This window comes from Oncorhynchus mykiss, chromosome 2, assembly GCF_057628025.1.
Source record: "Oncorhynchus mykiss isolate SJ-2025 chromosome 2, ASM5762802v1, whole genome shotgun sequence".
NCBI lineage: Eukaryota > Metazoa > Chordata > Actinopteri > Salmoniformes > Salmonidae > Oncorhynchus > Oncorhynchus mykiss.
In genome coordinates this window covers 76178724-76203154 of record NC_143023.1, presented here as the reverse complement: position 1 = coordinate 76203154, position 24431 = coordinate 76178724, and the positions used below count along the sequence as shown (strand labels likewise).

Below are 24431 nucleotides of genomic sequence, written 5' to 3'. Positions count from 1 at the left end.
AGAAACACACATTCCAATTACCAGGGTATTATTTATTCTTAGGTCTGATTGTTTGTCAGATGAGTGCATACTGCTGACAACTAGACACTCACCCCCCCCCCCCCCCCCCTCCACAGCCCACTACCCCAGTATACCTTAAACACGTCCAACATATACACACACATACTTGCTAGCATGCGGACATTGACAGATACGAGTACACAGAACAAACATACACACCTCCCTAACCTCTCTCTCATTCTGTCTGTAGGGTGTAAGTTGGACGGTCGTGCCTATAATTCCTCTGTAAACACCATCGATGGCTGCCAGACCTGCACCTGCAAGGTGAATATGTCTGCCATACACTGACACATACACTACGTACCAACATACACTTCAACACTTACATACATTGACTGAATTATGATTCTTTGCTCTTTCTTTCTGTGGGTTGTGCTAGGAGGGTAGTATGGTGTGTTCCCCACCTTCCTGCCCCCCCCTTGACTGCTCTGAACAGGAGACACTTCATGGAGAGTGCTGCCCTCGCTGTAGAGGTTTGTATAATTCATACTCTGACAGAAGCAATCATGTGTTCTTATTACTGACATATGCATTTATTTGTGATGGGTGTCTGTAGGTTGTATCCATACAGGCATCCATTACCACCACAGAGCTAAATGGAGACCATCAGAAAACCCCTGTAGTCTCTGTTACTGTCTGGTGAGTCTCTCTCTCACTTGCTTCCTTTCTTTCTCCTTTTTTCTCTCTCTCTTTTGTTCTTTCTATTTCTCATAATCCACTAGAGATGGCTTCATGTGCTGACAGGAATTTACTTTTACTGTAGATTAATTTCCTGACCTTTAACTTTTGCCAGGAGGGTGTTGTTAAATGTGAGACAGAGAGGTGTAGCCCTCCATGTCGGAACCCTTCCTCCCCACCACCCAATACCTGCTGCCCAGTCTGCCATGGTGAGACACCCTGTCTGCGTGTGCGTGCGTGTGTCTGTCTCTGTGTGTCTGCGTGTGCGTGTCTGTGTGTGTGTGCGTAGAATTGAGTATACAGTGACAGTGTGTGATTATGTGTGTTTCAGGTTGCGGAATGAACGGCCAGGACATCCTGAATGGAGCCCAGGTCCCTAGTGTAGACCGCTGTCAGGAGTGTGTGTGTATGGTAAGACTCGGAGAGAGCTCTGTGTCTCTGTATGTCAAATATTTGTGCATACAGTATGTGTCTAAAACAGACCCTGACGTGTGTGTGTGTGTTTCTCCTCTCTCTCCTCAGAATGGAGATGTCCTCTGCTCGCCTAGACCCTGCCCTGCGGTTTCCTGCCCCAACTCTGTCCGTCGCCCCGGAGACTGTTGCCCACGGTAACACACACATAAAACCACCAGTATCATAGCTGTAGTAGCACATGTAGTTAAATAAGCATCATCTTTCGCCTGTGTGTGTGTGTCCTAGGTGTGAGCAGTGTGAGTATGACTCTCAGGTGTTGATGTTCCCCTCCAGGACAGATCCCTGTCTCCGCTGCCATTGCTCTGTGAGTACTGACTATGTGTGTGGACGTGTTCAAGTCGGGAATCAGTATGGCCACAACAAAAAAGTGACATATTGGAAGTCTATGAATAGGCTGTTGAGGTGTCATTTGATGCGTTTCTCTCTCTCCTATAGGCTGGAAAGTTGTCATGTGATGTGTATCTCTCTTACCAATAGGATGGAGAGGTGTCATGTGAGCGTATGGATGCATCATGTCCACCTCTGCGTTGTAGCCACCCTGCGACGCCTAGAGGACAGTGCTGTCCCACCTGTGATCGTGAGTTCAGCCTGCCGCAGTCTTTACACTCTAACTTCTAACCTTCACCACTATCTATCCATCCCACCTCTGTGTGTGTGTCTGTCTCTGCAGAGTGTGAATACGAGAGGAGAGTCTACGTTAATGGTAATGTTTTTAACCCAGCTGGAAGTGGACCCTGTGTCCAGTGCAGCTGCAAGGTGGGTCTGAACTCACACACATAGATAGACATACACACATTGATGCACATCCTAACAAACAATACAGAAGTGCTGAGTGTGTGTGTGTGTGTGTGTGTGTATGTATCAGGATGGAAATGTAAGGTGCCAAGAGGAGAGGTGTCCTCCGGTCCAATGTTCCAACCCCATCAATAACCCCCAGTTCTGCTGCCCCATCTGCAAAGGTACCACATATTATTTTGCAACAATGATAACATCCTATACATACAGAGATAAAGACAGGAATATATCTTTACATAATCAATCCTACACCCCCCCCCCCCCCTCTCTGTCTCTGTCTCTCTCTCTTTTTCTATAGTGTGTGTGTTGGAGGGGTTGAAGTATGAGGAGGGTTCTCAGTGGCAGGTCAAGGGCTGCACCAACTGTACCTGTCTAAACGGAGAAGTGGTGTGTACACACACCCACTGTCCCCCCACTGCCTGCACACACCCCACGAAGACCACCGGTAAGACAGTGTGAGTGTGCATGTCTGTCTGAGGGTATTTATTTGAAATGGCTATCTTTCTTTTCCATTCTCATTCCATTCTCTTTTTCCTTTCTCTCTAGGTTTGTGCTGTGCAGAGTGTGAGCGCTGTACCTTCGATCAGCGTATCTATAGCAACAGACAAACCTTTACACACCCCGACCAACCCTGTCATACCTGCACCTGTCTGGTGAGAGGACACACACACAGCCAAACATACACACACACATATAACATACTGCAATATAAAATTGCATAACATGGTCCTACCCCCCACTCCCCAGGAGGGTACGGTGCAGTGTGTGAGGAGAGCCTGTCCCCCCCTGAACTGTTCCAACACACACACACCGCACGGAGAGTGCTGCCCTAAATGCTCAGGTACTCTTCGCCTAAAACACACACACATATATTAACACACATATATATTAACCTTGTAAATGCAAAACCTGTGTTTTCTAAGTGTATTTTTGCCTGTGTGTTTGTTCCAGACTGTTCCTTTGAGAACCGTGTGTTTGTGGACGGCGAGGTGTTCCCCAGCCCGGTGAGTGTGTGTGAGGAGTGTGTCTGTGTGTCAGGGAGGGTTGACTGCCACGCATCAGAATGCCCCCGGCCTCACTGCACCACCCCCCTCCCAGGGACCTGCTGCCAGAACAACTGTAACGGTACACACACACACACACACACACACACACACACACACACACACACACACACACACACACACACACACACACACATGTATAGTGTCAAACCATGTCTAAGTAATGAACACCTTTTTGCAGGGTGTAGCTACGCTGGGAAAGAGTACCCCAACGGACAAGAGTTCCTCCATCCCACTGACAACTGCAGGACCTGCCACTGTATCGTAAGAACACACACATGAGCGCCAATGTTGAGGGTTAGCTGTAATCCCGTGTTTTGCCCATTCTAAAATGACCATCCTACTGTAGCTCAAGGTTTGAGTGACAATCCCATATGCCTACAACCATGAACCTGTTAGGCCCATACCTTGTGTGTGTTGTAGAATGGTAACGTCCAGTGCTTGATGAGGAGGTGTCCACCGCTGGCGTGCTCCATCCCCAACCTGCTGCCTGGAGAATGCTGCCCCCAATGCCCAGGTACGCAACTACAGCCAGGGACAAAGATTGACTAATTGAAATTAAAAGTAAATGTATTATTTGGTGTCATAAATTATTCTATGTGTCTGTGCAGTCCCCCCTGCTGACTGTGTGTATGAGGGTCGGCCCTACAGACACACTGAGCGTTTCTACGACCCCACTGACCCCTGTCGATCATGCCTCTGCACCAATGGGACGTCTCGATGTCAGCGCAAGCCCTGCCCCCTCGCTCACTGCTCACACCCCATACAGCAGGAGTGCTGCAGGACCTGTGACGGTACGACACTTCATACAGTTTACATAACATGACATTATACTTCATACAGCCTGCATTGCATGACATTACACTTCATACAGCCTGCATGGCATGACATTACACTTCATACAGCCTGCATGGCATGACATTACACTTCATACAGCCTGCATGGCATGACATTACACTTCATACAGCCTGGATGGCATGACATTACACTGCATACAGCCTACATAACATGACATTGCACTTCATACAGCCTGCATAACATGACATTACTCTTCAAACAGCCTACATAACATGATATTACACATATAGCCCACATGTGTGTGTTTCAGGCTGTCTGTATGAGGGTCGGGAACGGGCCAATGGGGAGTCGTGGGGTGATGTGTCGGACCCGTGTGGAGTGTGTGTGTGTCGCGAGGGTTCTGTCCACTGTGAGAGGAAACGCTGCCCTGCTGTCAGCTGTCCCTACCCAATACAGAGAGAGTGCTGCCTAGCCTGTGATGGTGAGACACCTTGTGGGATATTGTGTGTGTGTCTAAATCAGTCCCTGATTAGAGGGGAAGGACTAAATCCTTCTCTCCCCCTTCTCTCGCTCTCTCTCTGCAGGCTGTATGTATGGGGGTACGGAGTATCCTGATGGCTATGAGTTTCTCAGTGGACAGGACCCGTGTCGAGTGTGTACATGTTACGTAGGTGATGTGGTGTGTAGCCAGCTACCCTGCTACCAGGACTGCACACACCCCTTCAAGCCACCCGGCCAGTGCTGCGGAGAGTGTAACCGTGCGTACACACACACACCTCATACACACACCGTATGTCATTGTTCCTCTAAGTAACATATTTACAATGTTTCTCCTTTAGACATGGTTTCTATGGCAATTTCTTCCTGTGACAGGTTGTTCCCATGGCAATGTGGTCCTCATCAGTGGCCAGTCAATCCTTGACCCTACTGACCCCTGCTCAGAATGTAGCTGCCAGGTAACACACTATTTAGTGTTTAATACACAATGGAAAGAAAGTATACCCAAACAAGCATCAGCTAAGCTTGAACAAAAATGGAATCAGGTGCTCAACTGAGGGACTTTAAAATCCCCCCAAAATTATTACCCCAGGACACTTCGACAGGTGACTGCCCAGGGAAATAAAGAAAAAGGATCACTCTGTTTCTGCATAGATCTGATTGTTTATTGACGGGACATACATTCAGGCTTACATTTCAGCGTAATCGCCTTCATCAGACACCTATTTGTACTTTGTATGTGTAACTTTATTTAAATATTTTTCTCTCTCTCCCACTCTCTCCTCTCTATATCTCTCTCCCTGTCTGTAGGGCGGATCAGTGAGGTGTGTGAAGAAGTTGTGTCCTCCAGCCTCCTGCTCTCATCCTGCCACCAGCCCCTGTGGCTGCCCCTTGTGTGACGGTACTCTACCCACTATAACATATCTGTCTGTCTGTCTTTATTTCTTTCTGTCTGACACTGACGTGTGTGTGTGTGTGTGTGTGTGTGTGTGTGTGTGTGTGTGTGTGTGTGTGTGTGTGTGTGTGTGTGTGTGTGTGTGTGTGTGTGTGTGTGGGTGGGTGGGTGGGTGGGTGGGTGGGTGGGTGGGTGGGTGTGTGTGTGTGTAGGCTGTGTGTTCCAGGGCGGGGCTTACGTTGATGGACAGGTCTTCCCTGGAACCAGAGGAACCTGTGAAACCTGCACATGCTCAGTGAGTGGTCAAGTATCAGGGTCAGAGTTCAGGGTGGGGTCAAGGTTAAGTGGCTGCGTTTGCAATCCTGTTTTTGCGCATGTGCGAGCTTCTCTACTTTACAACTCCCTCCCATATCAAACACAAGCAGGACTCAGATAGGCAGTCTAAATAGCAATGTGATGCTCTTTTTTTTAAAATCATCATTGCAAACATTGGCTAAGCAGGAAGCAGACAGGGAGTATTAGTGTTCTTTTTTTTCATTTTTTAACAGTTGTATGTTATTTGTGGTTAAAACTGAGATTGTTTTTGCCCCAAAGCAATGTGTAGACTGCACTGTAAAACCAGATACATTCTGGCTACTCAAAAATTTTTAGGAAACCGATGATCTAAAAAATGACTTGGTAAGAAAGTTGAATAGCAGTGAGCAGTACTACCTTCATATGAGTAATACAAATGTCGTTTTTTGATTAAGGTATACTTCAATTTAATGCCCTCACTAAGCCACGACTCCAATAATTTCCCAGTGTGCCTTGCCTTTTCGATTGAATTGTAGAGTTACCACCCATGACTGTATTTGTTATTGACAGAGACATGGTTGTTGAATTCGTTCATTTAGTCTGGTAGCCTTCACCAAGTGAGTTCCTAGGTGAATTATTATCAGTATAATTTAACCATTACATACAATATATCATAAGGCCTTATACAGTGGCCTGAAACTCATAGTTCACAGGGCACATCAGGCCTGCAAAATTCCACAAACTTTCCCAAAAACAATTCCAGTAATCTTCCAATCAGGATTTCTGGAAAACCTGGGACATTTACCAGAATTTTACAACCCTAAAAATCACATTATGCTGGTTTGCAAATTGATGTGTAAGTAATATGCATAAGTTATATGCACCTGCAACCTGCATCCATAATGACTACCAGGGTTAAGAACAGTGGGAGGAAACTACCTAAGCCATTTAAACTAGATCAACCATTTCAGTAATGGGTGCAAAAATGTAATGCTTGGATACATGCAAAAACAAAGATATAAAAATGACTCAAAAAGAATCTACCTCCAGCAGAGCATGCTAGGGAAAAAATTTATTTGTTATCATATCTTTAAAAAATGTAGTTGGTGTGACTTCTCATTTAGTTTTGAGTCAGTACCACATAAACATTTGAAGTAATAATGACTTTTCATTGACTTTTGAGTACAACTTACTAGAAGTATTTGAGTTAAAAATTCCTTGGGGTTTACAGTGTGCGTCCCGATTGTGCTACTGCAGTATCCTTAGTTACAACAGAAAGAGAAGGTTGCCTACAGAATATATATATATTGGTACGTTCATTCAAATTGCTGCAGGTTTTTATGTCGGCTGTTCATAAATATGAGTCAGAGATGTAGACTACATCAGGGTTTTCCAATCTCGGTCCTTGGCCCCCCCCCCCTGGGTGCATGTTTTGTTTTTTGCCCTAGCACTACACAGCTGATTCCATTAACCCCTTCATCATCAAGCTTTGATTATTTGAATCAGCTCCGTATTGCTAGGGCAAAAACAAAAACGTTCACCCAGGGGGGGTCCTAGGACGAGTTTGGGAAACCCTGGGCTACATCATCATGTCCATCAAATTGGTTTATAGGAAGGATCCAGAAGAGGGTGAGAAACGTGAGAAACGTGAAGGGAGGGTGATGTGTGCGTAAAGTAACATATGCGTCAACAAGTTACCGTGTGAAAAAAAGACAAATAATTGCTCCATGTCAGTTAGACATCTGATCCAATGAAGTATTTGTGTGTTCATGTTTGCATTTATATGTTGTGTGTGACGGATGTCGGTGTGTTTTCTTGTGTTTGTGTGCGTTTACATTTGTGTGGATGTGTGTGTGTAGAGAGGAGAGGTAGTGTGTGTGAAGCGGAGGTGTCCTGCTGTGTCCTGTCCACACCCTGCGCTGGACGGTTGTGCGTGCGGTGTGTGTGACGGCTGTCGCTTCAACGGACGAGACTGTTCCAATGGAGAGCGCTTCCCACACCCCTCAGACCACTGTCAACGCTGCACATGCCTGGTACACACATACACACTTCATACACACCTACACTGTATCTGTATGTGACCAACCTTCGATACTCCACTGAGATAAAACTTAAGGCTTAGACAGTAATGGAGGCTAACACAAATCTTCAGGTCCTTGGTGAGACACAATGTTATTACTATATTTGCTCTAGTTTTGGTCAATTTTTCCATGTGACTGTGTGTAGAACGGTGGTGTGGTGTGTGTGTCTGGGTCGTGCCCACCCGTGGTGTGTGCGCGTCCTGTGGTCCCTCCAGGGGAGTGCTGCCCCATCTGCAGAGGGGTGTGCCTTTACCAGGGGGAGGAGTTTCAGTCTGGGGCCTCCTTCACCCCGCCCATTGACCCCTGCTCCACCTGCAGCTGTCTGGTGAGAAGACAGCTTTATCTCATCCCCTATCCCTCCCTCTATCTCTGTGAAGTCTGTCTATCCTCTTATATCACTGTTTCCCTGTTCCATATTTGTTCTATCCCACATCCCTGTCCCATATTTTTCTCCCTCCGTCTTTCTTGCTCCCCCCCCCCCCCTCTCTAGAACGAGGTGGTGACGTGTCATAAAAAGCTGTGTCCTGTTCAATGTTCCCACCCCCTCCCCTTTGAATCATCCAATGGCTGCTGTCCACTCTGTGAGGCCTGCCTCTACGGGGGTGTGGTCTACTCTAACAGGTAGGTCTAATTCCACATACACACACACACACACACACACACACACACACACACACACACACACACACACACCTTCACTGTTATGTCTAGGCCCTGTGACAAGCTGGATGTCTGTAAACACTCTCCTCACTCCCCTAACAGACAAACCTTCACCCCAGCAGCCACACCCCTCACCCCAGGGCTAGCCAATCCCTGTCAGCGCTGTACCTGTGTGAGGGGGAGTGTCTCTTGCATGCCTCTCTTCTGCCCCCCCACCTCCTGCCCCCAACCAATCACACTGCCAGGAGACTGCTGCCCCCAGTGTGCAGGTAAACCCACAAACTGAATGAAAACATGGAATATTTCATGTTTTCCAAAAATCAAATCAAATCAAATTTTATTGTTCACATACACATGGTTAACAGATGTTATTGCGAGTGTAGCGAAATGCTTGTGCTTCTAGTTCCGACAGTGCAGCAATATCTAACATGTAATCTAACAATTCCACAGCAACTACCTAATACACACAAATCTAAGTAACGGAATTGAATATATACATATAAATATATGGATGAGCAATGACCGAGCGGCATAGGCAAGATGCAAATACATATGAGATGAGGAATGCAATATATGTAAACATGATTAAAGTGGCATTATTAAAGTGACTAGTGATCCATTTATTAAAGTGGCCAATGATTTCATTGGTGCTGTGGGTGTCCTGGAGGGCAGGTAGTTTGCCCCCGGTGATGCATTGTGCAGACTGCACCACCCTCTGGAGAGCTTTGCGGTTGTGGGCGGTGTAGTTGCCGTACCAGGCCGTGATGCAGCCCGACAGGATACTCTGTTGTGCATCTGTAAAAGTTTGTGAGGGTTTTAGGTGACAAGCCAAATTTCTTCAGCCTCCTGAGGTTGAAGAGGCGCTGTTGCTGTTGCTCTTTCTTCACCACACTGTCTGTGTGGGTGGACCATTTCAGTTTGTCCGTAATGTGTACCACGAGGAACTTAAAACTTTCCACCTTCTCCTCTACTGCCCCGTTGATGTGGATAGGGAGGTGCTCCCTCTGCTGTTTCCTGAAGTCCACAATAATCTCCATTGTTTTGTTGATGTTGAGTGAGAGGTTGTTTCCTGACACCACACTCCGAGTGCCCTCACCTCCTCCCTGTAGGCTATCTCGTCGTTGTTGGTAATCAAGCCTACTACTGTTGTGTCGTCTGCAAGCTTGATGATTGAGCTGGAGGAGTGCATGGCCACGCAGTCATGGGGAACAGGAAGTACTGGAGGGGGCTGAGCACGCAACCTTGTGGGGCCACAGTGATGAGGATCAGTGAAGTGGAGATGTTGTTTCCTACCTTCACCACCTGGGGGCGGCCCGTCAGGAAGGCCAGGACCCAATTGCACAGGGCGGGGTTGAGACCCAGGGCCTCAAGCTTAATGATGAGCTTGGAGGGTACCATGGTGTTGAATGCTGAGTGCTGTCAATGAACAGCATTCTTACATAGGTATTCCTCCTGTCCAGATGGGATAGTGCAGTGTGCAGTGTTATGGCGATTGCATCATCTGTGGACGGGGCAGTAAACAAATTGAAGTGGGCCTAGGGTGACAGGTAAGGTGGAGGTGATATGATCCTTGACTAGTCTCTCAAAGCACTTCATGATGACAGATGTGAGTGCTACTGGGCGAAAGTTATTTAGTTCAGTTACATTTGCCTTCTTGGGTACAGGAACAATGGTGGCCATCTAGTAGCATGTGGGGACAGCAGTCTTGGATAGGGAGGGATTGAATATGTCCATAAACACATCATCCAACTGGTCTGCACATGCTCTGAGGACATGGCTAGGGATGCCGTCTGGGCCAGCAGCCTTGCGAGGGTTAACACGTTTAAATGTCTTACTCACGTTGTCCACGGAGAAGGAGAGGGGGGGCCAGCAGTCCTTGGTAGCTGGCCGCGTCGGTGGCACTATTATCCTCAAAGCAGGCAAAGAAGGTGTTTAGTTTGTCTGGAAGCAAGACGTCAGTGTCCGTGACGTGGCTGGTTTTCTTTTTGTAGTCTGTGATTTCCTGTAGACCCTGCCACATACGTCTCATGTCTGAGCCGTTGAATTGCGACTCCACTTGGTCTCTATACTGACATTTCGCTTGTTTGATTGCCTTGAAGAGGGAATAACTACACTGTTTGTATTCAGCCATATTCCCAGTCACCTTAACATGGTTAAATGCGGTGGATAGTTCCACCGCATGTTGAATAGTTCTTAACACGGGTACATCCTGTTTGAGTTTCTGCCTATAGGAAGGAGGATCAAAATGGAGTCATGGTCAGATTTGCCAAAAGGAGGGCGGGGAGGGCCTTATATGCATCGCGGAAGTTAGAGTAGCAGTGATCCAGAATTTTGCCAGCACGAGTACTACAGTCAATTTGCTGATATAAATTAGGTAGCCTTGTTCTCAAATGTGCTTTGTTAAAATCCCAAGCTACAATAAATGCAGCCTCTGGATATATGGTTTCCAGTTTGCATTAAGTCCAGTGAAGTTCCTTGAGGTCCGTTGTGGTATCGGCTTGAGGGGGGATATACACGCTGGTTCAATAGCAGAGGATAATTCTCTTGGGAGATAATACGGTCTGCATTTGATTGTGAGGAATTCTAGGTCAGGTCAACAAAAGGACTTGAGTTCCTGTATGATGTTACAATTACACCATGCAACTATTTTGCAGGTTACGGTGCATTAGAAAACATTCCTGTTAAACTCCCTGTGTGTTTGTTTCTCTCAGTGTGTGTATACCAAGGTGAGGAGTACAGTGACAGACAGCAGTGGAATCCCAGCTCCAACCTCTGCACAGCATGTACTTGTCAGGTTAGACTATATCTCCTCTCTCTTTCTTGCGTGTGTGTGCAGGTGTCTGCGGCGTATGTGTGTGTATAATGTGTGTTTGTTCCAGGCAGGGAAGGTGCAGTGTGTGGGTCCAGAGTGTCCTAAGCTGACCTGTATGCACCAGCTGACAGAACCAGGAACATGCTGTCCTCGCTGCAGAGGTAAAACACCAGCTTGGGCTTTGTATTTGCCTCCCATATATTTAACAAGTTATTGGTCAGGTTTACACAATTTAGCACACTCTGTGGATGTAAAATGTTGTGTGTGCGTGTTCCTCAGGGTGTGTGTATGACGGAGAGGAGCATGCTGAGGGCAGTAGCTGGTTTGCAGACTCTACTCCCTGTATGAGCTGTATGTGTGTGGACGGAGTGACCACCTGCTCGGAGGTCCGCTGTCTGTCCCCCTGCATCAACACCATCACTGTACCTGGGGAGTGCTGCCCTGTGTGTGCAGGTAACTATAATAGACACCCTGTTTACCTTCTCTGTTCCTCTGTTTAGTTCAATATCTCTGTGTGTGTTTGGTCAGACTGTGATCAGTGTCTCTCTTTGTGTTTGGTCAGACTGTGTGTTTGAGGGCTTAGTGTACGGTCCAGGAGACAGCTTCCACCCTGCAGATGACCCCTGTCACATCTGCACCTGCGAGGTACTACACACACACACACACACACACACACACACACACACACACACACACACACACACACACACACACACACACACACACACACACACACACACACACACACACAGCATGTCTAGATACAGTACTGTAGCAGGTGATGTCATTGTTTCCTGTGTCCAGGTGATGCCAGATGGAGAGCAGCACCTGAAGTGTTACCGTAAGCAGTGTCCCAGCCTGGTGGACTGTGTTAAAAGCAACATCCTGTTCTCTGGACCAGACTCCTGCTGCCCTGTCTGCGCACGTCAGTACACATACACACCAATTTAACACACGCACACAAACACACTCTTTTTCTCTCTCTCTCTCTCCCTCACTCTAAAACTTCCAGTAACCTGTGTTAATGAGGTGGGGGTTGACTTATAATGGATTTAGGATCATGAAATATTGTGTGGATGAAGGGTGGATGGCTGGTTGAATAAAGAGAAACAATATATTTTAAAAATCTAAACATTTATCAAATGTATATACTGTATAGACTACATTGAGGTTTTTCTTTCATTATTTTAGGCTTCTGGCATTAGGACGTAAGCCTAAGCTTTAGGCCTAACTGTACGAGAGCCAAAGGACAATGTCAGAGTTCAATAAGAGAAAAGCTGCGAAATGAAGAGATGAAAATAAAGAGAAGGAAGGGCCAGAAAAGTATTGTTTGAGAAAGATTTAGTGAAATGGTAAAAGAGGGTGATGGCAGTGCCGGGCTACAGTATGTTATATGTGATGATTGTGAGGCGATATACAAATTTGACAGTTTCAAGAAGGGGACTTTAAATAGGCCCTTGTGCCATACATCAAGGGAACTGCCTACTGATGGGTTAAATGGAAACTGAAATCTGGACACTGACTGTGGGTCTATAACCTCTCACATAGCCTTAATATTAACTTCTGCAGAATTAAGCATTTCTTGCTGTAAAATTATACACTATCAAGACAACTTTTACTCAGGAACAGGAGTGGAGAATTATGATTTATTTATTTCAGCGTCGAGAGAATGTGAATGCACAGTTAGATACCGTCTGTAGAGATGCTATTTTTATCAGCATCATAAAAGCTAATTTCAACCACAGAAAATATGCATCCAAGCCAAACTGAAATCTTATCCAAAACATGTTGGGTTGTTTTCACAGCTTTCTATTTCCTGACAACCGGTCAAACTGATGTCATTTGGAAATGTTCCACCTAATTATATTTTTGTTATTGCATGTTCTCCCTGGTCCCTAAATGTCTTTGCTCCACTTAAGAAGCAGAAATGATAGAGAACTTTATCGATGTCAAGATTGAAGCATTCATTCTATCAATTCATGACATTATTCTGGTGAGCAAAGGTTTATTTAGTCTACAAGGGCAACATACTTATATAATGACAGAAGAGAAGCTGCATGTATCTAATTAAGTTGACTAACAAGTAGCCTACCAATATGTTGTAAATTATAAGCAGTCATAGATCTAAATCAACCCCAAAAAATCCTCCACTCTCTGTCAAAATATTGTTCCGCCGTCTGACTGTAGCCTGCAGGACATGTTTCTATCATATTAACGAGTTAGGGTTGAGTTCGGGCCTCAGAATTTCACTTTATCACATATAGTTGGGCAGTTACGGATGGGTTATTAGCAATTGCGGGCCGGTGAACAAACAGATGACCTGCGCACCACTAACCTGTGTGTTTGTGCACGCATGTGTGTAGAGCCCCTCAGTAACTGCACGGCCACTCTGATCGGTAACGAGGTCCTGGCTACAGACGACCCCTGCTTCACCTGCCAGTGCAAGGTACCATGGCAACAACCCCTGACCTGTGTTTGTCTGTTTAAAGCTGTATATTGTCTGTAGGAGTAGTGGTATAATAATATAAAGCTGTGTATTGTCTGTAGGAGTAGTGGTATAATAATATAAAGCTGTGTATTGTCTGTAGGAGTAGTGGTATAATAATATAAAGCTGTGTATTGTCTGTAGGAGTAGTGGTATAATAATATAAAGCTGTGTATTGTCTGTAGGAGTAGTGGTATAATAATATAAAGCTGTATATTGTCTGTAGGAGTAGTGGTATAATAATATAAAGCTGTATATTGTCTGTAGGAGTAGTGGTATAATAATATAAAGCTGTGTATTGTCTGTAGGAGTAGTGGTATAATAATATAAAGCTGTGTATTGTCTGTAGGAGTAGTGGTATAATAATATAAAGCTGTGTATTGTCTGTAGGAGTAGTGGTATAATAATATAAAGCTGTATATTGTCTGTAGGAGTAGTGGTATAATAATATAAAGCTGTGTATTGTCTGTAGGAGTAGTGGTATAATAATATAAAGCTGTGTATTGTCTGTAGGAGTAGTGGTATAATAATATAAAGCTGTGTATTGTCTGTAGGAGTAGTGGTATAATAATATAAAGCTGTGTATTGTCTGTAGGAGTAGTGGTATAATAATATAAAGCTGTATATTGTCTGTAGGAGTAGTGGTATAATAATATAAAGCTGTATATTGTCTGTAGGAGTAGTGGTATAATAATATAAAGCTGTATATTGTCTGTAGGAGTAGTGGTATAATAATATAAAGCTGTATATTGTCTGTAGGAGTAGTGGTATAATAATATAAAGCTGTATATTGTCTGTAGGAGTAGTGGTATAATAATATAAAGCTGTGTATTGTCTGTAGGAGTAGTGGTATAATAATATAAAGCTGTATATTGTCTGTAGGAGTAGTGGTATAATAATATAAAGCTGTGTATTGTCTGTAGGAGTAGTGGTATAATAATATAAAGCTGTGTATTGTCTGTAGGAGTAGTGGTATAATAATATAAAGCTGTGTATTGTCTGTAGGAGTAGTGGTATAATAATATAAAGCTGTGTATTGTCTGTAGGAGTAGTGGTATAATAATATAAAGCTGTATATTGTCTGTAGGAGTAGTGGTATAATAATATAAAGCTGTATATTGTCTGTAGGAGTAGTGGTATAATAATATAAAGCTGTGTATTGTCTGTAGGAGTAGTGGTATAATAATATAAAGCTGTGTATTGTCTGTAGGAGTAGTGGTATAATAATATAAAGCTGTGTATTGTCTGTAGGAGTAGTGGTATAATAATATAAAGCTGTATATTGTCTGTAGGAGTAGTGGTATAATAATATAAAGCTGTGTATTGTCTGTAGGAGTAGTGGTATAATAATATAAAGCTGTGTATTGTCTGTAGGAGTAGTGGTATAATAATATAAAGCTGTGTATTGTCTGTAGGAGTAGTGGTATAATAATATAAAGCTGTGTATTGTCTGTAGGAGTAGTGGTATAATAATATAAAGCTGTGTATTGTCTGTAGGAGTAGTGGTATAATAATATAAAGCTGTATATTGTCTGTAGGAGTAGTGGTATAATAATATAAAGCTGTGTATTGTCTGTAGGAGTAGTGGTATAATAATATAAAGCTGTGTATTGTCTGTAGGAGTAGTGGTATAATAATATAAAGCTGTGTATTGTCTGTAGGAGTAGTGGTATAATAATATAAAGCTGTGTATTGTCTGTAGGAGTAGTGGTATAATAATATAAAGCTGTATATTGTCTGTAGGAGTAGTGGTATAATAATATAAAGCTGTATATTGTCTGTAGGAGTAGTGGTATAATAATATAAAGCTGTGTATTGTGTGTTGGACTAGTGATATATAACCTGTATCCCTGTGTGTTATTGATCAGGACCTGACGTGGACGTGTCTACACCAGAGCTGCCCCCCTCTCAGCTGCCGCCCTGAAGAACACCACACACCCGCTGATTCCTGCTGCCCCGTCTGTGACAGTACACGCTCAACCCTACCCCATTTTTGTACACCCTAAACCCCATCTCTTAAACATCCAACCTTAACCTCCATCACTGTGTGTGTGTGTTTCTTTCAGAGTGTGTTATGGAGGGTGAGAAGAGGCATGTGTCTAATGGTGAGAGCTGGACAGACAGTGAGGATGAGTGCGTCACATGTACCTGTAATGTAAGTTACACAAACACACATGCACGCTAACGCACTCACAGAATTGCACGAATGGCACAAATTTCCATTGTTGTATGTGTGTGTATTCTAGCTGGGTAACATTGAGTGCAGTATAGAGGAGTGTGTTCCTGTGGAGTGTGAGCAGGGCCTGGTCAGAATGAAGACTCCTGGAAAATGCTGTTACGAGTGCCAAGGTACCACTTCTACAGTTCTCACTAACCACTAATATATATAACTATGCAATGGCCTCCCAAGTGGCGCAGTGGTCTAAAGCACTGCATTGCATTGCTAGCTGTGCTGCTAGAGATTCTGGGTTTGATTCCAGGGCCTGTTGCAACCGGCTGCGCCCGGGAGACACATTTGGCCTAGCGTCGTCTGGGTTAGGGGAGGGTTTGGCCGGCAGGGATGTCCTTTTCTCATCACGCACTAGCGACTCCTGTGGCGGGCCGGGCACAGTGCATGCTGACACGGTCGCCAGGTGTACGGTGTTTTCTCAGACGCTTCCGGGTTAAGTGGGCATTATGTGAAGAAACAGTGCGGCTTGGTTGGGTTGTGTTTCTGAGGACGCACGGCTCCCGACATTCGCTTCTCCCAAGTCCATACGGGAGTTGCAGCGATGAGACAAGACTGTAACTACCAATTGGATACCACAAAATTGTGGAGAAAAAGGGGTAAAAAAAAAAATGCAATATCACCACTACACAGCTAAACTGTTAATATACCACTATATAATGTGTGTGTGTGTGTGTTTCAGACTCGGGGGCGCAGTGTGTCTACCAGGGCTCTGTGTACCAGTCTAATGAACAGTGGGAAGTGGATGAGTGTACCAGCTGTACCTGTGTGTTTGGAGACGTACACTGTTACAGCCAACGCTGTCCTCCACTAGGCTGTGCAGCGGTCAATATAACACACACTTGTCTCTCAGTGTTCTGTCAAGTCTCTCAGTGTTCGGTCTGGTCTCTCAGTGTTGTGTCTGACTCAGTGTTCCATATGTTCTTTCGGTGTTCCGTCTGGTCTCTCAGTGTTGTGTCTGACTCAGTGTTCCATATGTTCTTTCTGTGTTCCGTATGTTTTTTCGGTGTTCCGTCTGGTCTCTTAGTGTTCTTTTTGGCTTTTAGTGTTCTGTCTGGCCTTAGTGTTCTGTCTGGTCTGTCAGTGTTCCGTCTGACTCTGTGTTCTGTCTAACTATGTGTTCCGTTTGACTCTTGTGTGTAACAGGATGAGACTCCTGCTGTGATCCCAGGTGTGTGTTGTCCCCACTGCATACCACGGCCAGCCACCTGCGTAGCGTTTGGGGATCCCCACTACAGGACCTTCGATGGCCGCATGCTCCACTTCCAGGGGGCCTGCACTTACATACTGTCCCAGGACTGTGACGGAGGGGACTTCAGGTACAAAGCAATGCTTTTTCTGTTAACAAGATTCATGCAAGGTTTGGTATTTGGTTGATTTGAACTAATTTGTCTACACCTGTGCGTGTCCAGTATCCATGCGACCAATGATGACCGTGGTCGAAAGGGAGTGTCCTGGACCAAAGAAGTAACTGTTTTCATAGGAGATGTGGTAGTGCAGCTACTCCAGGACTGGGTTGTTAGGGTGAGTGGGTTTCTGGTTCTGGATGTTCTAGCCGCGAGCCAATCAAAACATGTGTATAAGAGGTGAGAGCCAATCTTAGCGGAGGTGTGTTTTTATTCCAGGTGGACTACAAGGTTGTCACCCTGCCTTTCCTCAAAGAACCATACATCTACCTGGAGCGCCAGACAAATACCATCCTACTCAACACTAATATAGGACTAAAGGTACTAAAACTACTATCTATTTACTCTAAGTTGTCTAAACCCTTACCTGTGTTAACTCTTACATGTCTGAACTCCTCAGGTGTTGTGGAGTGGGCGGTCACACCTGGAAGTGAGTATTCCGGGGTCGTATAAAGGTCACACCTGTGGTCTCTGTGGCAACTTCAACAACTACCCCCAGGACGACCTACGAACCCCTGCAGGAAAAGTCAGTCAATCAGAGGCCGACTTTGGAAACAGCTGGAAGGTGAGTGTGCGTCTGTCTCCTTTGTAGGTAGAGTGTTAACCAAAACTCCTGTAGTTGTGTAAAATGACGCCGGAGAGGAAGGCAGACGTTTTACGTGTCCCCAACCGATTGTGTTTTTTTGTTTGTAACTTATTTTTTACTTATTTTGTACATAATGTTGCCGCTACCGTCTCTTACAACCGAAAATAACTTCTAGACATCAGGACTGTGAATATTCACCATGGACTAGCAGAATCCTTTTTTTTCCTTTCACGAGTCTGAAGAGCCCAACGAGAAGGATATACTGCTTTTTCGGGAACAGGCCCCAATCCCTGTGATCTGCGTGAAGAGGAGGTAGAGAAAAAGGGGCCAAAGGGCAGGCTGCCTTCTGATTGGTAGGCGATCGAATAAACCCCGCTTCCTTACATTCTGCTAGCAAACATGCAATCTTTCAAGAATAAAATCGATGACCTACGCGGAAGATTAAACTACCAACGGGACATTAAAAACTGTAATGCTTCACGGAGTCGTGGCTGAACGACAACACTATCAACATACAGCTGGCTGGTTATACGCTGTACCAGCAGGATAGAACAGCGGTGTCTGGTAAGACAAGGGGCCGGTGCACGATATCTAAGGAAGTTTCGAGCTATTGCTCGCCTGAGGTAGAGTATCTCATGATAAGCTGTAGACCACACTACCTACCTAGAGAGTTGTCATCTGTATTTTTCGTAGCTGTTTACATGCCACCACAGTCAGAGACTGGCACTAAGACAGCATTTAATGAGCTGTATTCCGCCATAAGCAAACAAGAAATCCTAGTAGCCGGGGACTTTAATACACGGAAACTTAAATCTGTTTTGCCAAATTTCTATCTGCATGTTAAATGTGCAACCAGAGGGGGAAAAATTCTGGACCACCTTTACTCCACACACAGAGACGCATACAAAGCTCTCCCTCCATTTGGAAAATCTGACCATAATTCTATCTTTCTGATTCCTGCTTACAAATTACAAGCAGGAAGCACCAGTGACTAGATCAATAAAAAAGTGGTCAAATGAAGCAGATGCTAAGCTACAGACTGGAATATGTTCCGGGATTCCTCCGATGACATTGAGTAGTAAGGCTAGAGCTGCCGCTTTCAAGGAGCGGGACTCTAACCCGGAAGCTTATAAGAATTCCCGCTATGCCTTCCGACGAACCATCAAACAAACAAAGCGTCAATACAGGACAAAGATTGAATCATACTACACCGGCTCTGACATTCATTGGATGTGGCAGAGCTTGCAAACCATTACAGACTACAAAAGGAAGCACAGCCGAGAGCTGCCCAGTGACACAAGCCTACCAGACGAGCTAAACTACTTTGATGATCGCTTTGAGGCAAATAACACTGAAACATGCATGGGAGCACCATCTGTTCCGGGAGACTGTGTGATCACGCTCTCCGCAGCCGATGTGAGTAAGACCTTTAAACAGGTCAACATTCACAAGGCCGCGGGGCCAGATGGATTACCAGGACGTGTACTGCGAGCATGCGCTGACCAACTGACATGTGTCTTCACTGACATTTTCAACCTCTCCCTGTTTGATTCTGTAATACCAATGTTTTAAGCAGACCACCATAGTGCCTGTGCCCACGAACACTAAGGTAACCTGCCTAAATGACTACAGGCCCGTAGCACTCATGTCTGTAGCTATGAAGGTCTTTGAAAGGCTGGTCATGGCTCACATCAACACAATCATACCAGATACCCTAGACCCACTCCAATTTGCATACCGCCCCAACAGATCCACAGATGATGTCATCTCTATTGCACTCCACACTGTCCTTTCCCACCTGGACAAAAGGAACACCTATGTGAGAATGCTATTCATTGACTACAGCTCAGCGTTCAACACCATAGTGCCCTCAAAGCTCATCAATAAGCTAAGGACCCTGGGACTAAAACACTTCCTTCTGCAACTGGATCCTGGACCTCCTGACAGGCCGCCCCCAGGTGGTAAGGGTAGGTAACAACACATCTGCCACTCTGATCCTCAACACAGGCCCCTTAGGGGTGCGTGCTCAGTCCCCTCCTGTACTCCCTGTTCACGGTCAGGCACAACTCCAACACCATCATTCATTTTGCCGATGACACAACAGTGGTAGGCCTGATCAACAACAAGACAACCTATAGGGAGGAGGTCAGAGACCTGGCCGTGTGGTGCCAGTACCTCTCCCTCAACTTGATCAAGACAATGAGATGATTGTGGCCTACAGGAAAAAGAGGACCGAGCATGCCCCCATTCTCATCGACGGGGCTGCAGTGGAGAAGGTTGGGAGCTTCAAGTTCCTTGGTGTCCACATCACCAACAAACTAACATGGTCCAAGCACACCAAGGCAGTCGTGAAGAGGGCACGACAATGCCTATTCCACATCAGGAGACTGAAAAGATTTGGCATGGGTCCTCAGATCCTGAAAAAGTTATACAGCTGCACCATCGAGAGCATCCTGGTTGCATCACTGCCTGGTATGGCAACTGCTCGGCCTCCGACCGCAAGGCACTACAGAGGGTTGTGCGAACAGCCCAGTACATCACTGGGGCCAAGCTTCCTGCCATCCAGGACCTCTATACCAGGCGGTGTCAGAGGAAGGCCCTAAAAATTGTCAGACTCCAACCACCCTAGTCATAGACTGTTTTGTCTGCTACCGCAGAGGCAAGCGGTACTGGAGCGCCAAGTCTAGGTCAAAAAGGCTTCTTAATAGCTTCTACCTCTAAGCCAGAAGACTCCTGAACATCTAATCAAATGGCTACCCAGACTATTTGCATTGCCACCCCCCTTTTTTCAACGCTGCTACTCTGTTATCATCTATGTAGTCACTTTAATAACTCTACCTACATGTGCATACTACCTCAACTAACCGGTGCCCCCGCACATTGACTCTGCACCGGTACCCCCCTGTATATAGTCTCGCTATTGTTATTTTACTGCGGTTCTTAATTACTTGTTAGTTTTATTTCTTATTCTTATCTGTATTTTTTAAACTGCATTGTTGGTTAGGGGCTCTTAGGTAAGCATTTCACTGTAAGGTATGTTGTATTCGGCACAAAATTTGATTTGATTTGTCAGAGCAGCCATACACAGACCCTAGTATCGCTATCTCCCCCTGTAGGTGGGTAGTGGTAACAGCAGCCTGTCATGTCAGCCTGGGGAAGATATTGACCCCTGTAAGGCAGCAGGCTACCAGGCCAGGAAGTCGGCTAATGCACGCTGCAGGTAACACACACACCAGACTTTTCAAAAACATTAGCTGCGCTTGAGCTTGCTAGATTGATTGATTGACCTTTGTTCCTCAGGGTTCTAAAGTCTGCAGTGTTCCATACCTGCCACCACTTGGTGGCTCCAGAGCCCTGGTATGCAGCATGTGTCTATGACCTGTGTGCCTGCGGAGCCAACGCTGACGAGTGTCTGTGTGATGCCCTGGAGGCCTACGCAGCGCAGTGCAGAGAGGCTGGGGCTAGACTGTCCTGGAGGAGCTCCTCACTGTGTGGTAAATACAAACACAAAACCACAGTATAAAACATTATTTTACCACAGTAAAGGGCCCCATCTCTCTGTGTTGACAATCTCTCCCTCTCTCCCTGCCCATTTCTTTCTCTCGATCTAGCGGTGGGCTGTCCAGTGGAGCGTGGTTTCGTGTTTGATGAATGTGGTCCCCCATGTCCAGTGACCTGTGTTAACCGTGACGTGCCACTAGGGGTGATAGAGAGTCACTGTTTTAAACCCTGTGTGCCCGGCTGCCAGTGTCCTGCTGGACTGGTATTACACAACAACCACTGTGTACCACCAGAGACATGCCCCAAGATCATACATGGCAAGTCCTAACACACACCCACACAAATTCCTAAGGACTGCATGGACCTCTCCCAACTCTGACAGTGTGAATGAACTGTCTGAGGAGGTGTCTCACTCACCTGTGGACTTTGTTTTATATTAACATTCTGTGAAGTTGAATTCATTTTTATCAACATTGTAATGAATGCTCTGTATTTTATGACTCTACTGTTGTGTTTGTGATGTGACCACTCTGTGCCTCTAACGCTCAGGATAGGGCTGCTGATACACTATTGTGCTCTGCAGGGATGTAGTGGGAAAACACTGTTGAGAAAATAAAAAGGTGGGTAACAATGTTAGCATGTTGTTACACTCCACTACATCCCAGGTGCTTTTACTGTATAAACCTCATTCTCGGTTGTATCCACAGGGAATTATTTGAATATATTATGTTTCTTTGTCCCTTAATGTAGGTATGTGTTATGCCAGATTACAAAGACAATATTGGACACATTCCCTCTGCCATTTCACAACAAATAAAGATAACTATCCAACATGTGGTTTTTGGGTGTGTTTTACCTCATTGTAAAGGCCAGGGGAACTAATTGCTCCTAGGTGAGACCAGTAACATGGTCAGGTGTCACCTGTCTGAGGCTGACAGACAACTTTCACTGTTGTTTCCTGGTAAACAAATCCATCTGTTGTCGGGGCGACTGATGTAACCATGCCAAGAGTGTGTATAATTCATCAGTCAATGGCGTAAACATGGAACAGCTAAGACACTGGCTGAGAATGTTTATTTTCCTCAGTACTGTCTTATTCGTATTGTGTGTGTGTGTATCCATGTGTGCAATGTTTGATGTGTAAGCCAGTGTGTTCTCTCCAGGGTGTTATGGAGCAGTGAGTAGGTAGGCTTCACCAGTTTATAGGTTGTTCTCTGGGACAGCTTTCTCAGGATGTGTGTGTTCTGTTCCACAAACACACTGGCATGGAGGACACACACAGCTATACAGAATTTGAAACACACAAAAAGGTATAAAGTTAGGTTGTGTTTGTGTATAGTCTACTCTACTCGTTTCAATTCAATAGGTTTGACAGGCAAATCTGTTATTATTGCCCAGCTGTATTGTAAAAACCTCCCCTCCCTCTTTTGTTGATAAGCTATATGAGCAAAAAAAATAAATTGTAATGGACTGTTATCCTTTCCTGGGGGCAGAAACATAAGGCTACGCTAAACTGAACTAGCTGACTAAGCAGAACACTACCTCAATGTTTAATCATAAAATAGAGTTAGCTAGCTAGGTCTCACATAGGCCAGTAAATAAGAAAAGTATAACTGTCCATCCCGTTTTCTTAAGTTCATATAGCTTATTAAACTTAAAATGTCAATAAAGCACATGTTAGCTCACTCACTTGTATATTTGACACCTATTATGGTCACATTAACAAACAGTGCAGTTCAAGAAAGAGTTAAATATTTGATCAAATAAAGTAACAAATTATAAAAAGTAAACAAAATAACAATAACGAGGCTATATACAGGGGGTACAGGTAACAAGACCCGTAACATAATTCATGCTAATTATAATAGTGAAAAAGTAGGAGTGAGACAAAATAACCACAGACAACTAAATTACAGTCAAACACTCATGGTTTATTTGAAAACACACAGTAATGGGGCTGAGCTGGACCCAAGGAAAGAAATAATAAGTATCCAAAACACCCCTAAGCTAGACTAGCCTACTTCACCAACAGCTAACTAACTAACCAAAAATACAGTGGGTGGTCCGCCCAGTTCTAACTAGTGTTTTTATACAAAGTATTCCTACGGGTAATGTATGCCCATGAGTGACTTATCTTGGTACCCCCTTTTCCCACCGTCATACAAACACCATAACAAAACCAATACTCACAGGTGGGGACAAAGTGACATGTAGTTGCAAAAACCAAACAAGAGCTCTACAGGCAGATGGCATTGACAGAGAGATCTACAGACAGATGGCATTGACAGAGAGATCTACAGACAGATGGCATTGACAGAGAAATTGAGCTCTAGAGCAAACAACAGACAGGGTTTTAAACCAAGGGAAAGGGAGTGTGATAGGGTAATGAAAACAGGAGGAGGTGTGTCTTCTGATTAGCGACTGATTGATGACTGATGGGGGAATGATGATTGCCACCTGGGAGGGGAGAAGGAGAGAAAATAAATACATACACAGGATACACACAAAATACCTGTATCCGTAACAGTTTGTAAGACTGTCTCCCTCTCTCTCTATCCCTCTCTCACCCATAATCACACACTGTGTGTGTGTGTGTGTGTGTGTGTGTGTGTCCAGGCTGGTGCAGGAGGGTGTGTGCGGAGCCCTGCCATCTATGAGCTGTGGTCAGACGTGGGTAAGAGGTCAGGTGTTGGGTTGCTCTTTCAGAGCGCCTCCTATTGGTGGGAGTAAAGTATGACGCCGTCACACACACACTCTACACAGAGATGCTGCATGAACACCATGGTGAGACAAACACACACACACAAACACAGTACATCACATGTGTATACGCAGAAGATCCCATCATGTTTCTGATATCCCAGGGCTGGTTGCCTGGGAGACGCTGTTGCCGTGGGAGGGTGGAGCTAGGTTTGCGATGGGAGGAAAGTCAGGAGTCAGGTGACATGCTGAATCAGTCTGACCTACCTGGAGCCTTCAAGATATACAGGTAACACACACGCTTAAGGTGGTTTTAGGCTGTGCATAACAATTATACACAATGAGTTGATATAGAGGAGTAATTTAATTGAGTGGGAAACCTATGGATGAGCCAGTGTGGGTGCAGCAGATGGCTAC

General features: G+C 45.1%; 1 protein-coding gene across 1 annotated transcript in view; it reads left to right on the top strand.

The window, feature by feature from the left end:
* The window catches only part of kcp (kielin cysteine rich BMP regulator), a 44306-nt gene extending 22161 nt beyond the window's left edge, over positions 1-22145 (top strand). The window contains exons 6-48 of the mRNA XM_036955850.2: positions 251-324; positions 440-533; positions 617-699; positions 854-947; positions 1070-1149; positions 1261-1346; positions 1438-1516; positions 1690-1789; positions 1883-1968; positions 2078-2171; positions 2306-2452; positions 2554-2660; positions 2755-2848; positions 2959-3132; positions 3253-3335; positions 3495-3588; positions 3683-3865; positions 4180-4350; positions 4454-4627; positions 4743-4825; positions 5178-5268; positions 5475-5557; positions 7416-7589; positions 7783-7962; positions 8128-8258; positions 8400-8566; positions 11009-11091; positions 11177-11270; positions 11389-11562; positions 11672-11754; positions 11914-12034; positions 13473-13555; positions 15463-15562; positions 15661-15749; positions 15841-15943; positions 16504-16646; positions 16968-17140; positions 17234-17345; positions 17447-17548; positions 17628-17792; positions 20930-21033; positions 21114-21307; positions 21425-22145. Coding sequence (XP_036811745.2) covers positions 251-324; positions 440-533; positions 617-699; positions 854-947; positions 1070-1149; positions 1261-1346; positions 1438-1516; positions 1690-1789; positions 1883-1968; positions 2078-2171; positions 2306-2452; positions 2554-2660; positions 2755-2848; positions 2959-3132; positions 3253-3335; positions 3495-3588; positions 3683-3865; positions 4180-4350; positions 4454-4627; positions 4743-4825; positions 5178-5268; positions 5475-5557; positions 7416-7589; positions 7783-7962; positions 8128-8258; positions 8400-8566; positions 11009-11091; positions 11177-11270; positions 11389-11562; positions 11672-11754; positions 11914-12034; positions 13473-13555; positions 15463-15562; positions 15661-15749; positions 15841-15943; positions 16504-16646; positions 16968-17140; positions 17234-17345; positions 17447-17548; positions 17628-17792; positions 20930-21033; positions 21114-21307; positions 21425-21642 — 5147 coding nt within the window. The 3' untranslated portion in view covers positions 21643-22145. The remainder of the gene's footprint in view (positions 1-250; positions 325-439; positions 534-616; positions 700-853; positions 948-1069; positions 1150-1260; positions 1347-1437; positions 1517-1689; positions 1790-1882; positions 1969-2077; positions 2172-2305; positions 2453-2553; positions 2661-2754; positions 2849-2958; positions 3133-3252; positions 3336-3494; positions 3589-3682; positions 3866-4179; positions 4351-4453; positions 4628-4742; positions 4826-5177; positions 5269-5474; positions 5558-7415; positions 7590-7782; positions 7963-8127; positions 8259-8399; positions 8567-11008; positions 11092-11176; positions 11271-11388; positions 11563-11671; positions 11755-11913; positions 12035-13472; positions 13556-15462; positions 15563-15660; positions 15750-15840; positions 15944-16503; positions 16647-16967; positions 17141-17233; positions 17346-17446; positions 17549-17627; positions 17793-20929; positions 21034-21113; positions 21308-21424) is intronic.
* The last annotated feature ends 2286 nt before the right edge of the window (positions 22146-24431 follow it).